Source organism: Cucurbita moschata, unplaced genomic scaffold (assembly GCF_002738365.1).
Source record: "Cucurbita moschata cultivar Rifu unplaced genomic scaffold, Cmos_1.0 Cmo_Scf00035, whole genome shotgun sequence".
NCBI lineage: Eukaryota > Viridiplantae > Streptophyta > Magnoliopsida > Cucurbitales > Cucurbitaceae > Cucurbita > Cucurbita moschata.
The window spans coordinates 620,674-633,910 of NW_019268551.1; the positions used below are offsets into that span (position 1 = coordinate 620,674).

Consider the following 13,237-nt stretch of genomic DNA (forward strand, 5'->3'; position numbering starts at 1 on the left):
CAAGAATAATCTTATTCTAAGGAGTAGAGAGAAGTGGAAAGTGAAGCCATGTTTTTCTTCCTTTTTTGGGCTTCCTTTTGACACTATCTATGAAACTCAACAAAGAAACCTCATTGTTGTCTAACAAATGGAGATGAGCTCACATCTGTGCTATAGAAGGAATCCTCAGGTCCACCATAGTAAGGCCTCTCTTTCTCCTCATCCCACTTCACTACTTCTCTTATATACTTGAATGCCTCATCAATCGTCACTCGGTCCCTCGCTCTAGCTTGCCACACGAAAAGCTTACGACCTGTGATGGATTGATAAAGGTCTTTGAATTTCATAGCTACATAGTAGTAAGCTTGATGAGACAGTGACTGGTTGCTATGCAGCGGTCGCACGGGGCTGAAATCATTAAACCATTCGCAGACATTCAATGATGCTCGATTTACTTTCTCTTCAAAGAGATCGTATTTGTTGAGTATCAACACGAATGGGGTATTTTTGAAACAAGGGTGTCGGACCATTGCCTCGAAAAGCTCCTTACTCTGCATCATCTTGTTTTGTAATAGGTTTCCGCTGCTGTTACCTTCTGGGGCACGAGACAATTGATCGAAATCACTAAGCGCAACGCAGAAGACGACAACTCGAACATCTTCAAACATCTCTACCCATTTGCACCCTTCATTCATCCCCTTGGCACTTACCCTTATAAGTTGGTATCTGTAACGATAGATACAAGCCAATGAGTCAAAACACTTATAAGGGGAATTCTTGGCTTAGAATGGGAGAATATAATACCTAGTAAGAGGTGGGGGCGGAGCTTCAAGATTATCAGTGTAAGTCTCAGACATTGGACTCCGATCATCAAGTGAAAATTCCATGAAAGCCAATCCATTCCCTTGGGTTACCCCTTCTGCATACAAGATATCTCGATCAGAAGGTTCATATTCATTGCTTGAAACCTCCACTGCCTGCAAACAATCACAAATTCTAAGCATTTTCCATAAAGAATTCAATCATTCCTAAACAAAAAAGATGAAACGTGATGATGGCAGACGATGTTATCACCAATAAAAACGTTCTGGTTTTGAAATTTGAGTATGTGATGGATTACCCTGCTTAAGAAGTACTCGGCAACATCGGGAAGGAAGTGTAGCTCGTCTTTTCTCTTGTACGTTTCCTGGATTGCAGGATCCTTCCATAGCTCTTCAACTAATGGAGCATACTCACGAGTTGCAGCAGGGAAGAACGCGTCCAAATCTCCAGTAGCAATGATATCGAGGAGCCAATCGGAAAAATGTTTCAACCTTGGGTTGATGGAGTAAATGCATTCGCTAGCTTCCCTCTCTCCATCTGTAACATTTCATTAAATAAGTACAATCTTTAGGGAGAGACTTCTAGCCTGATCTAATCATAAAGCCCAATGAACATTGCAAAAATTACCAGTTTCGGGAGCTCGACCTTCCTGGGAACTTCGAACCTTTTTTCGGTTCATGAATTCCTCCTCAAAGCGTTCTCGACCATCAAGCAAGATGCTAAGATACTTGTACATATTACTCTGAATCATAAGTTTGATGTCTTGAAGTTCTTCTTCAGTAAATCTGTTCCCATACAAAAATTTTCCCTGCCCAAAAAAGTAAACATTGAAGATAGTGGATGGAATTGTTTCATTTCTAATAGATTTTAAACGCGACCTTATCAAGGCCATTTCCTTTGCAACGCCCACAACCTTCCCAGAGATAAATTCCCGGTCATTACCTCAAAATTGCAAGATAAAATCTTTCGTTTTCTTTTTATACAATACGTCAAACAAACCTCTTATCTTCTAAAGCTTAATGGCCCACCAAAATATTAGTAGAAACCAGAAGCCAAAAGAACACATGCATTTATATATCCATCCTAGTTTATGATCCACAGGTCGGTTGGAGAGGAAAACGAAGCATTTTTTATAAAGGTGTGGAAACCTCTCCTTAGCAGACACGTTTTAAAAACTTGGAGGGGAAGCCAAAAGGAAAAGTCGAAAGAGGACAATATCTGCTAGCGGTGGGCTGGGCTATTATAAACGATATTAGAGCCAGACACTGGGCGGTGTACCAGCAAGGACGCTGAGCCCCAAAAGGGGTGGATACCGAGCTGTGTTTCAATGAAGACGCTAGGTCCCGAAGGGTGATGGATTGTGAGACCCCACATCGATTGGAGAGAGTAACGAGTGCCAACGAGGACGCTGGGCTCCAAAGGGGGTGGATTGTGAGATCCCACTTCGGTTGGAGAGGGGAACAAAACAACTTTCTAAGGGTGTGGAAAACTCTCCCTACTGGACGCATTTTAGAAACCTTGAGGGAAAACCCGAAAGGGAAGGCCCAGAAAAGACAATATCTGCTAGCAATGGGCTTGACCTGTTATAATTGTATCCCAAAATTAAAAAGAAAAAGTATAAACTTAGATTTGTCGAAAGGTCTGATGACTCTTACAAAAAATCGTGGTTGTCTAGATTGTACGAACTAACTCTACATAGATACATTTAAGTTTCTACTTCCCTCCACTTCCTACATTAAGTTATGTTACATGATTCCGTACTTCAAATGTAATATTGGGAAGATTGAAAAGCCCAAGGAAGTGAAGATCTAAGTACAAAAATAACGACAATAATGATTTCATGTTTACCTGCTTAAAGATTGTGCTAGTTCCGGAGCCTTCAATCCCAATGAGAAGAAGTTTCTGAATCCTCTTTTGTTGCTCAAAATAGTTGGGAACTGTTGTATGATTGCTAGCCTCTTCTCTCACTCCATGGGGTGGCTGACCATGGGGCACGGGCAATGAGAACAAAGCACATACAAAGCGTGTTGAAGCCTGCCTTAACCAAAGCATATATAAGGTTCTTGATATCAAAAAGGATAAATTTGACATAGGTTAGCCTTCATTCAAAAGGTTTTATGTGTTCACCTTCTCCCAAATATTTCCTCTGATATTGTTCTGACCTTCTTCCTCGTAGCGACCATCGTCGTAGACCCAAAAATGGGTGTCGCGTGGGCATTGTACGTTTGCCAACTGAAAAGTTCATAGCATTGAATACGTTTAGTTATACCAGATACCGCAAGCCATTAGACATCTAAAGGGAACCGAGTTCATATTAAGAACTTTTTTTAGTAGACATCAAGATAATTTTAGTGCTGAAAGGAAGCCAATGAAATAAGCTTAAGAGTTCCATCAAGGCATTCATGTGACAAGGAGGCTGAAAACAGTGTGCAATACAGGTCAGTTAAAGTGCAGTCTCCTCTATAGATAGATGTTACGTGATGTGCCCAAGACCAGCCACCAGAACAACCAACTCAATATATTTATACATATAGTTCTATAATGGCCTAAGTCCACCGCTAGTAGATATTGTCCTCTTTGGGCTTTCCCTTTCGGGCTTCCCCTCAAGGTTTTAAAATGCGTCTCCCTAGGGAGAGGTTATAACATTCTTATAAGAAATGCTTTGTCCCCCTCTCCAACCGATGTGGGATCTCACAATCCACCCCCCTTGGGGGCCCAGTGTCCTCGCGGCACACCACCCGGTGTCTGGCTCTGATACCATTTGTAACGGCTCAAGCTACCACTAGCAGATATTGTCCTCTTTGGGCTTTCCCTTTCGGGCTTTTCCTTTCGGGCTTCCCCTCAAGGTTTTAAAATGCGTCCACTAGGGAGAGACTTCCACCCCCTTATAAGGAATGCTTCGCTCCCCTCTCCAACTGACGTGGGATCACACAAGTTCTTACATTTTCCATATAACTTTTTCAATATTCAAGCTGACTAAGGATTACAAGTATTCAGATTCTCCATCTAAAGAGGCAATACTGTACATCATCTCCTCCATATTCTTTTTCCTTGATCATTTATGACATAGGGCACTATGTATGATATAAAAAATTAACAGTTAACAGTTTCAGAAACAAAACAAAGGGCATTAGAATGCCTATATTCCACCTTATGAAGCCAAAAGGTGTACCTTAAGCACCCTTAATTCGAGTCTCGTGATTTCTCGACCATTGATGTAAACTTCGGTGTTTCCATTGCTTGCGTGCGGGCTAAGTTTGCCAGTGAAACTTAAGTTCGAACTAATGATTCTATCTGGTTTTTCTCCTTCCTGTCAGGTCAACACAAAAGTACTACATGAAGTTCTAGTGGCAGAAGCAAAGGTCACATGGCCATACATTAAGTACACATAGAAAAGCTAACGCCAGAAAATTATAGTTACCTTTCCCCAGAGACCAGATTCTTTGTCATACCAATATCTTCCGGGTTTCAGTTTCTGTGGAGCAAGAGGGCATCCAAGTAATTCTGCCATCTCTTCGGATCGTAGGGGTGATCCATTTACAATCAGCTGTTCGGGGCGAAGTTGATTAGCAGGACATTCTTTCTCTGCTTTCATAATCTGCTTCACTTCCAAAGGACTAAGTAGTCGAGACAAGACCCTCGAATGCTTGCCCAATTTTGACCTCTTCGACTCATCTATAGGATCACCAATGCAAGTTACACATTTACGCCCTTCAGGCATCGATCCCATGGCTCTAAGCACACAGTTGCCGCAATACTTGGCATCACAGACAAGACATGACTCCTTTGTTTCCCACTTTCCTTTGCCACACCTATAACATACCCGACTTTTCTTTTTCTTTTTCTCTTTCGAAACTCCTACGTACTCGGGATACACTTGCTTCTCGACGCTAAGTTCTTTTCGATGGGAGTGATCAACAGTATTAAAAGTGACAACGGGTGCTCTTCTTGCATCAATAACTACTTGTTTAGGTTGATTGCTAGGTGGGTTGTGAACTGAAGCTGGGGAGGCAGAAGGTGAAGCTGAAGAAAAATCATGGTTTTGCAAGACGGATACTACAGACTCTGAACTTCCTGATGCCCTTGGGCTCTGAGCAGGCGAACTCGTGACGCCAGCAATACGAGAGACAGGCAAAGGAATTGGTTCGATCGTTGGAGGACCGTCCTTTGCAATGGACCTTTGGGATTCAGAAAGAGGTTCAGCAACTGGAATTGAACGAGAATTTATGTCAAGCGGTTCGATTCTTGGAACGTCATGGACTACTGGTGGACCCTCGTACTCCATAGCTATAGAGTAATCTAGATCGCTAGCACTTTCAGGGAGAGATGCTCCAGGTGGGAGCATCTTCTTCACCAATTCCTTCCAGTTTTTTTCCCCCCTTCTTTCGGGTTCGACCGACATATTGCTAGATTTACAGCGGAGTACTAAATCCAAACTTCTGAACACTTCTTGAGATAGAAGAACTCAAATTTTATATATGATTCCCTACAACAGCATCCACGAGTAAAGCTTAATCATCTCCTCAATCAACAGAGACAATGGCAAGAGATATAAACACAAATCCTGACACGAAGAAGGCTCCAACAAAAACATTCATCAGAGCCTGGATTGATCGCTCCTAGTTCAACCAAATCACATCAATGACAGAAATCAAACTCAAAATCTCAAGAGAAAGAACAGAATGCTAAGAAAACTTCAAAATCAGAAGGCTCCATTCATCAAGGTTTTCGATCACGAAGTTTCCAGTCAAAATCAGGACATCCAAAACGCAAATCAAACAATAGTTTTCAAAACCTTGAAAAAAGCAGACGAACGCACCTCTACAATCCAAGAGTTGAAAAAATCAGAGTCAAACAAATTATAAACAAACAAAAAGATAAAGAACAGCAGAGCACGCCCAACAAATCCACAAGAATCAAATATTCAAAGCGAAGACTATTTTACCAGAAGATAATAGATTAAAAAAAAGGGGAAAACTAGAGAGAGAGAGAGAGAAATACCTTTTGAAGAGTAAACAGTTTCGCTTTTAGAGAGAGTCAAAATGGAAATGGACGAGGAAAGTGACAAAATGAAAGCGAATCGTTGAGATTGCGAAGCGAAGGAAGCCAGAGAGATGGCTTTTTGAGGTTTGATTGGGGGTTTTGGAACCCAAAAGGCAAAGCCTCTGCGAAACCCACCACCATGAACGCAAGAACAAAAGATGAAGCCCCTTCCAGAGAGAGAGAGAAAGAGATGAAATACAGTACGGAGTTCGGAGAGAGAGCAATGGGTGTAAGGCTATTGCCAAATTCACAGACGTCTAACCCACCTCTTTGCACTAATGTCCAAATCTCAATATTTTAATTAAATATTTTACTTTATATTTATAATATATATTTACTTTAAATATATAATTACCAGTTGAATTATAGTCAAGTTTACAGCAGTATTACAACTCTTTACCGGCCGTAATATTTGTATTAAAAAGTATTAAAATAATCGTCATCGTCACTCCAACTATTATATCGTTAATTCTTATCCTATATAGTTATTTTTCCATTTCTTTAAAAAATTATATTTTTTTAATTACTAGTTGTAGCTATCTCTATGTAGCTGTTTTTCAATAACGGTAATAGCCCAAGTCCACTACTAGCAGATATTGTCTGTCTGCTTTTGCCCGTTACGTATTGTTGTCAGTCTCATGGTTTAAAAACGCGTTTAAGGAGATACTTACACACCCTTATAACGAATATTTTGTTCCCCTTTCCAACCGACATGAGATCTCACAATCCACCTCTCTTGGGGGCTAACGTCCTTGTTGACACACCGTCCGGTGTTTGGCTCTAATGCTATTTGTAACGGTCCAAGCCCATTGCTAACAGATATTGTCTGTTTTGGCCTATTATGCATCCCAGTCATCTTCACAGAGGGAGCCGTTTTCACATTTTTATAAGAAATGTATTCGGTTTTAAACCAGATCTCTGGACCTTCCAAATCAACCTATTTAATAATAATTATATAATTTACTTTAAAATTTAGCGTATAATTTAATTTATTGTTAATTTAAACATAATTTAGTAGCTAATATATTAATTAATTAATTAGTTATATATTAATAAAACTACTCGATTTAGAGGGTAAGTAAGAGAGATATTGATTAGGGAGAGAGGGGATAAAGACAGAGTGGGTCCCAAATTTTAAACAGACAGTTTCGTTGAAGTAATCCACGCGCCTATGAAGCGCGTGGGCTTAAATGCGGACACGACCAAGATATCTGGTGCCATGGAATTGCTGTTTGAAAGCGCTTCGTAGAGCGTGGGAAATCATCTCGATTTTGACGGTAACGGTATCGTTAACTTTGACGCTATAATTTTAGTTTGCACCATTTATTCATTAATGTCATTTGACTTCAATTTAATAACATTTTCTTTTAATTATTTTTTTAAGTAATTACTTTCAGTCTAATTTATTTAGTTTTGTATTTTTTAATTTAAATTTATTTACTTTTAATAAATTGTAATTTTAGTTACTTAAAATTAAAATTAATTTTAAGCTAATTAAACAATAATCATGTAACAAAATAACATTTAATTATTTATTAAATATTTGTTTTTTCAATGCAACAATCGTTTGAATATTTATCAGTAATTAGTTGGATTATTATCATTTTCCTAAATATATAGCTTAAAAAAAAGTTAATTTTTGTAATTTAAATTAATAGGTTGGTTAAATATTATGTTTAATAAAAATAAATTATTTAGTGAAATCGACCTTCACACGCTTGACAGCTCATCATTAAAAACGTGAGTGGGGGAATTATTATGAAAATGACAACATTACGAGAACAAAAGAAATTGGGAGGTGGAAAAAGCAATAGAAAAGGTGAAACACTTTTTTGAATATTGAAATTTGAATTTAATTTTTTTAAATATTTTTTTTAATATGACGTGTTTAATCTTAAATATAAATTAATTTTTTATTTTAACCCTACTGTAGGTAAATTATGATCCAAATCGAGGGTTCAAACTACAATTTTGACATTTGATGAACTTGACATTCTACTGCATTTTTGTAAAATGGTGTTATTTACTCATTGTTTCTAAGTGTGAAGGTTATTCCATGGACCCAAGATGTTTTGTCTTCACTCATTTTGTAACGACTAAGATCCACCGCTAGCAGATATTATCCTTTTTGGGCTTTCCCTCAAGGCTTTAAAAGGCGAGGGAAGGTTTCCACACCCTCATAAATGGTGATTTGTTCTCCTTCCCAACCGATATGGGACATCACAATCCACCCTCCTCCTTAGGGGCCCAGCGTCCTCGCTGATACTCTTTCCTTCCTCCAATCAATGTGGGACCGCCCCCAAATCCACCCCCTTTAGAGTCCAATGTCCTTAATGGCACACCGCCTCGTGTCTACCCTCCTTCGAGAAACAGCGAGAAGGCTAACATATCGTCCGATGTCTGGCTTTGATACAATTTGTAACGACCCAGATCCACCTCTAGCAAATATTGTCCTATTTGAGCTTTCCCTCTCGGACTTCTCCTCAAGGCTTTAAAACGCGTTTGCTAGGAGAAGGTTTCCACACTCTTATAAGATGGTTTGTTCTCTTCCCCAACCAATGTAGAACCTAACACATGTGCTGTCCCAATTCATTCATATACCACTGTTTTACTGGGGTCACCCAAAAAACAAATTTCAAATTTCAAAATCTAATTAGAGATCAAATTCAAAGCTTCCCGTACAAAACATGCCATTTTTTTTTTAACCTCTCAAATACCAAATGATGAACATATTAATTTTGAAAATCCACTATTAGACTAAAACTTGCTTACGTGTCAAATTTGTATTGGATGAATACAAAATTATTAGGTTAAAAATTAAAATAGATAAAAGTATTAAAAAAAAGGAAATAAGTTATTTATTTATTTATTAAATATTGCGGATTGTTCGTTCGCGTATAACAATCCCACGATAAACTGTTCAGACCTTGGCGGCAGCGGAACAGCAATTACCGGCGACCGACGATCACTTCCGGCAATATCAGGCCGGCGCCGACAGCCGCTAGAATCAGGCAAAACAATCTCGATCGAAAAGGTTAGAGAATGTCATTGAAATGCTAGTTTACGGCTTTGATTTTATTCAGTTCATATCTGAGATTCGTTTTGGTTCGATTAATCGTCTTCGCATCACTCGAATTAAGAAATCGATTGCGTTCTTGAAACCGAAAAGCCCTAAAATACAGAGAGGCGCCGACCTGTTCGATTCTCAAAATTTACTCAAAATCAAGATAAATTTCCTGGCACAATTGAATCAAGAAACCACAAGATATAATCCGAATCAAGATTCTTCTTCGGAAATCGTAATGTAATTGCGAATGCGAGGGCACTCGGAAGATCTTGAAGGTCGATATCGAAATTGTAATTGCCAACGCCGACGGAGAAATGGTGACGAATAGATCGAACATTTGGAGTTCTACAACGACGGATGGGATTCCACAAAGAAGATTGGTCCAAAGATCGTCGGTTGCGGGGAATTTTTGTCCAGCACCGCCGAAGATGGGTCCAAAGTGTCTTCGTGGGAATCCAAGGCACGAAGAACTGAGCAGAGTACGGAAAGGCAGACTTCTTACAAATTTTTTTTTTATATTATTTTAATTTTTTAGGTTAAATAAACAAAAAAAGATCATTAAATTTTGTATTTTAAGTAAAAAAAAAAAAAAAAAAAAAAACTTAATTTTTTTTAATTACCCTTTAATTTTTAAAAATGTTTCAAAAATACCATTTTCTAAGAAAAACATTCTTAAATTTTTTTAAAAACTTAAAAAATAATAGAAAATTTCTAAAAATTAAAAAATGGGATAATTTGTTTTCGTTCTTATATTATTAATAATAATAAATTATGGTGTTAATACTACTTTTAAACTTTAATAAGTATCTTTTTAACAAAGTTGATTTAAAAGGTCGAAGGTATTAATAAAACTTTTATTTTTAAAGATATTATTGTAATATTTAAAATTTTAATAAAATCTTCTACGATTTTAAAAATATTTTTTCTATCCATTCTAATTTCTAACAAAAAATAAATAAAATTTGAATATTAAAAATGGAAGAATAACGAAAAAGGTGAGTGGGGGTCGAGGACGAGGTGATTTTAATGATAGCCACGTGGATGGCAGTAATTAAGTGTGGAAGTGGGACCCATAAGGTCTGAGGTTAAAGCTACCAAATACGTGAGATAGAGACAGAATGCGCTAAAAGCAAAAATACAACCTTTTTTATTTTTTTTATTTATTTTTATTTGGTGAGAAGAGAGATATCCATAAAGGGATCAGATATGATTTTCTTCCTATTTCCTAAACGCACGCTGCCAGGTCAGCTTTCAATCATTAATTAATAAACCAACAAAATACACCAAAATTATGCTCAAATCAAATCATTATTCACATACTAAAATTGTAATTATTATAATGAAAATAATGGGCCAAGCCCATTAACCATGGCCCAAAAGGATAGATATGGGCTTCGGCTGCCGACATGCAATAATGGGCCAAGCCCATTAATCAGGGCCCGAAGGAAGACAGCTCTGGGCTGAAGCCCACGAGTTTGGCGATGCCGAAGGAATGTCAATATGAAAGAATGGGCCAAGCTCATTAAGCAGGGCCCGAAAGAAGACAGATTTGGGCTTCAGCCCATGAGCCCGGTCATGCCGAAGGAATGAAAGAGAGAGAAAATCGAGTGGCTCATGCCCTGAGGCTGAGGGGCGAGACGGCGATTTCGCGACTTTTCTTCGAGAGAGAGCGAGAGAGAGAGAGAGACAGTAACGCCGTACGAAGACTCTCATCGTCAATCTCCCGTGTTCAACTTCTGATCTTTCCATTTTTTCAGTTTTTCAAGGAAAAAAAAAAAAGAAAATTCTTGAATCTTTTCCAAGTTCCTCCTCGCTCAATTCCCTAAATTTTCCATTCGATTCTTCGCCATCGCTGCTGTTTCAAACCTCCTCTTCATCATTTGATCACCTTTCGAGGCTCCTTCAATTGAGTCTCGAATTATTCCTCCCAGTGGGTTTGAGGTTTCGATTTTTGGTAAGTAAAAAGCTCCATCTTGTTCAATTTTGAATTGTGTGTGTTTTCGTGCTTTTGTTTTCCTCTCACATTTCTGTTAGGGTTTTTGGTTATGTTGGTTATTGTTCAGCTTCATGCATGCTAGGGCCGGATAGTGTGCTTGTTTTCCTTCAAATTTATGCGTTTTCTGTTTGTTTTGCTAGAAATTGAACACACAAATGAAATTCTGAATTGCGGGAACGAAAATATAGATTTTTTTTTAATCTTCTTATTCAGTTTGTACCGGAATTTAAAATTTGAAGTTGTTGTTTATGTTCAAGGAAATTCATTAGGGAGTGGCTGCGGCTCGGTCAGTTTACAGTCTTGTAAAGGTTAGGATTCGTGTTATTGGAAGTCTTGGGGGATGGCAGGAAGATGGTGAAGCGGAACCATGAGTGGCAGTGAGATGGAGAAACCACCAAAAGACAAGGAGACGAAGACACCGCCTCCTACTACCCAGGTTTAATTTAGGCCTGATTTTGAGTTGCATATTATTTGATTTGACTTTTGTAAGTGATTTTTGTTTTTCTTTTTACTGTGCTCTATATAGCTCATTCTTTGTTTTTCACGAGAATTTCGTTTCCTGTAACGACCGAGTTGTTCTTAAATAAAATTATGGGCTGAGAAAGTAATTTCAAGATCGAATTTAGTATTACGTGTTTAAAAATTCTATCACAGAAACAAATACATATGAGCAAACATTTCCTTAGTGTTTGTTTCATTTTCTTTAAAGTAAGTACTCAGAGATTCTAATTGGTTGTCTTCTTGTTGTTACTTAAATTTTTTCTATCAAACGTCACTGAAAATGTTAGCTTACAGTTTCTTAGTGTTTATTTCATTTTCTTTAAAGTTTGTCCTCACAGGTTCTGTATGATAATCTCTTGTAATCGTTTTACAGGAGCAGACTTCAACCACAAGCGCTGGCGCAGTTAATCCTGATTGGTCAGGTTTTCAGGTTACCCTGGGGCAATAGCTTTTAGTTTAATCCTGTTTGTTGGGATGGCATTGTGGTTAAATCATTATGTATATATATCTTTTTTGGTTTTCAGGCATATTCTCCTATTCCTCCACATGGTTTCTTGGCATCAAGCCCTCAAGCCCACCCATATATGTGGGGAGTTCAGGTACATCTACTGGTTTTTTGGGTCTATTATGTCTGCTTGTTGACCCACATATATTCTGATTGGACTGGAAATCTGTTTTTATAGCACTCTTCCTCTTTTTCTTGTTTTTATTATTATTTCAATTATGGCGCTATTAATGTATTTGGGGATACTAACATGAAGCCCGTGTCTCTGGAGCGAACTTCTTGTTTGGTAATGTTAATGTATCGTTGAGTGCTGTAATGGTTCATGCCATTTCTGATAACTGTATGATGCATTACATACAATATTCGTGACAGTACTTTAAGGAATATGGCCTTGTGCTTTTGGGGAAGGAATGCTCTGTGTATTTATCTAAACGTAGGTTTTTATCTACAGCATATTATGCCTCCTTATGGCACGCCTCCACATCCATATGTTGCAATGTATCCACCTGGTGGCATATACGCTCATCCGTCCATTCCCCCGGTATTTCTGGGCACTATAATTTTACTTCTTTTTTTTTATGTTTAAAACTTCTATTATCTTTTTGTCTGACGGATTTGCTTAATACTGTATGCTATATTCCAATGTGTATAATAGGGATCATATCCTTTTAGCCCATTTGCAATGCCTTCTCCAAATGGCATCACTGAGGCCTCTGTGAGTTTCCTCCTTATTTTATGACAGGTATCATTGTCTTTAAGCGGATAAAAATGACATGTGAAGACGTATATAGGGTAATACCGCAGGCAGTTTGGAGGGAGACGTTAAGCTACCTGAAGTGAAGGAAAAGCTGCCAATTAAAAGATCAAAAGGAAGTTTGGGCAGTTTGAACATGATTACAGGGAAGAATAATGAGCTCGGTAAAACATCTGGAACATCTGCCAATGGAGCATACTCTAAGAGGTTCTCTAACTTTTCTAGAAATTGCCTATGTAGAATAACAATTTTATTGATGTGCCAATTGGATCCTTGGGTGATGTGAATCTGACCTGATTTTTGTAGTGCTGAGAGTGCCAGCGAAGGTTCAAGTGAAGGAAGCGATGCCAATTCTCAAAATGTAAGTAGTGGTCATTGCTTGTCGATTGACATCTTCCTCTCGAATGAATCGATTTTGTTCATTTTCGGATGTGACCTGGATAGGTTCTGTTTCTGTAGGTGAGTCAAACTAATGTTGCATGCCATAAGTTTATTGGGTTCTTTATGCATTCACTTTATCTGAAGAATAAGTAGTGGGACCGGACCACCCCCCCCCCCCCCCCCCCCCCC

At 38.3% G+C, this 13,237-nt stretch overlaps 2 protein-coding genes across 4 annotated transcripts in view; one reads left to right on the top strand and one right to left on the bottom strand.

The window, feature by feature from the left end:
- Positions 1-110: 110 nt before the first annotated feature.
- LOC111431227 (extra-large guanine nucleotide-binding protein 3-like) lies at positions 111-5,203 on the bottom strand. The gene is made up of 8 exons (XM_023067820.1): positions 4,223-5,203; positions 3,974-4,111; positions 2,929-3,033; positions 2,650-2,835; positions 1,429-1,609; positions 1,100-1,338; positions 784-956; positions 111-705 (listed from the first exon to the last, which is right to left on the bottom strand). Exons 1-8 carry the CDS (start codon positions 5,201-5,203, stop codon positions 111-113), a joined length of 2,598 nt encoding a protein of 865 aa, XP_022923588.1.
- Positions 5,204-10,528: 5,325 nt separating this feature from the next.
- Positions 10,529-13,237, top strand: part of LOC111431232 (bZIP transcription factor 16) — a 4,959-nt gene continuing 2,250 nt past the window's right edge. The window contains exons 1-8 of one of the 3 annotated variants that reach the window (XM_023067825.1): positions 10,529-10,865; positions 11,165-11,343; positions 11,782-11,838; positions 11,933-12,007; positions 12,365-12,454; positions 12,569-12,628; positions 12,705-12,874; positions 12,974-13,028. In XM_023067825.1, the coding sequence (XP_022923593.1) occupies positions 11,275-11,343; positions 11,782-11,838; positions 11,933-12,007; positions 12,365-12,454; positions 12,569-12,628; positions 12,705-12,874; positions 12,974-13,028 (576 nt within the window). In that variant the 5' untranslated portion in view covers positions 10,529-10,865; positions 11,165-11,274. Of the gene's footprint in view, positions 10,866-11,164; positions 11,344-11,781; positions 11,839-11,932; positions 12,008-12,364; positions 12,455-12,568; positions 12,629-12,704; positions 12,875-12,973; positions 13,029-13,237 lie in introns of those variants that run through there. The other 2 variants (XM_023067827.1, XM_023067828.1) reach the window with 2 other exon arrangements.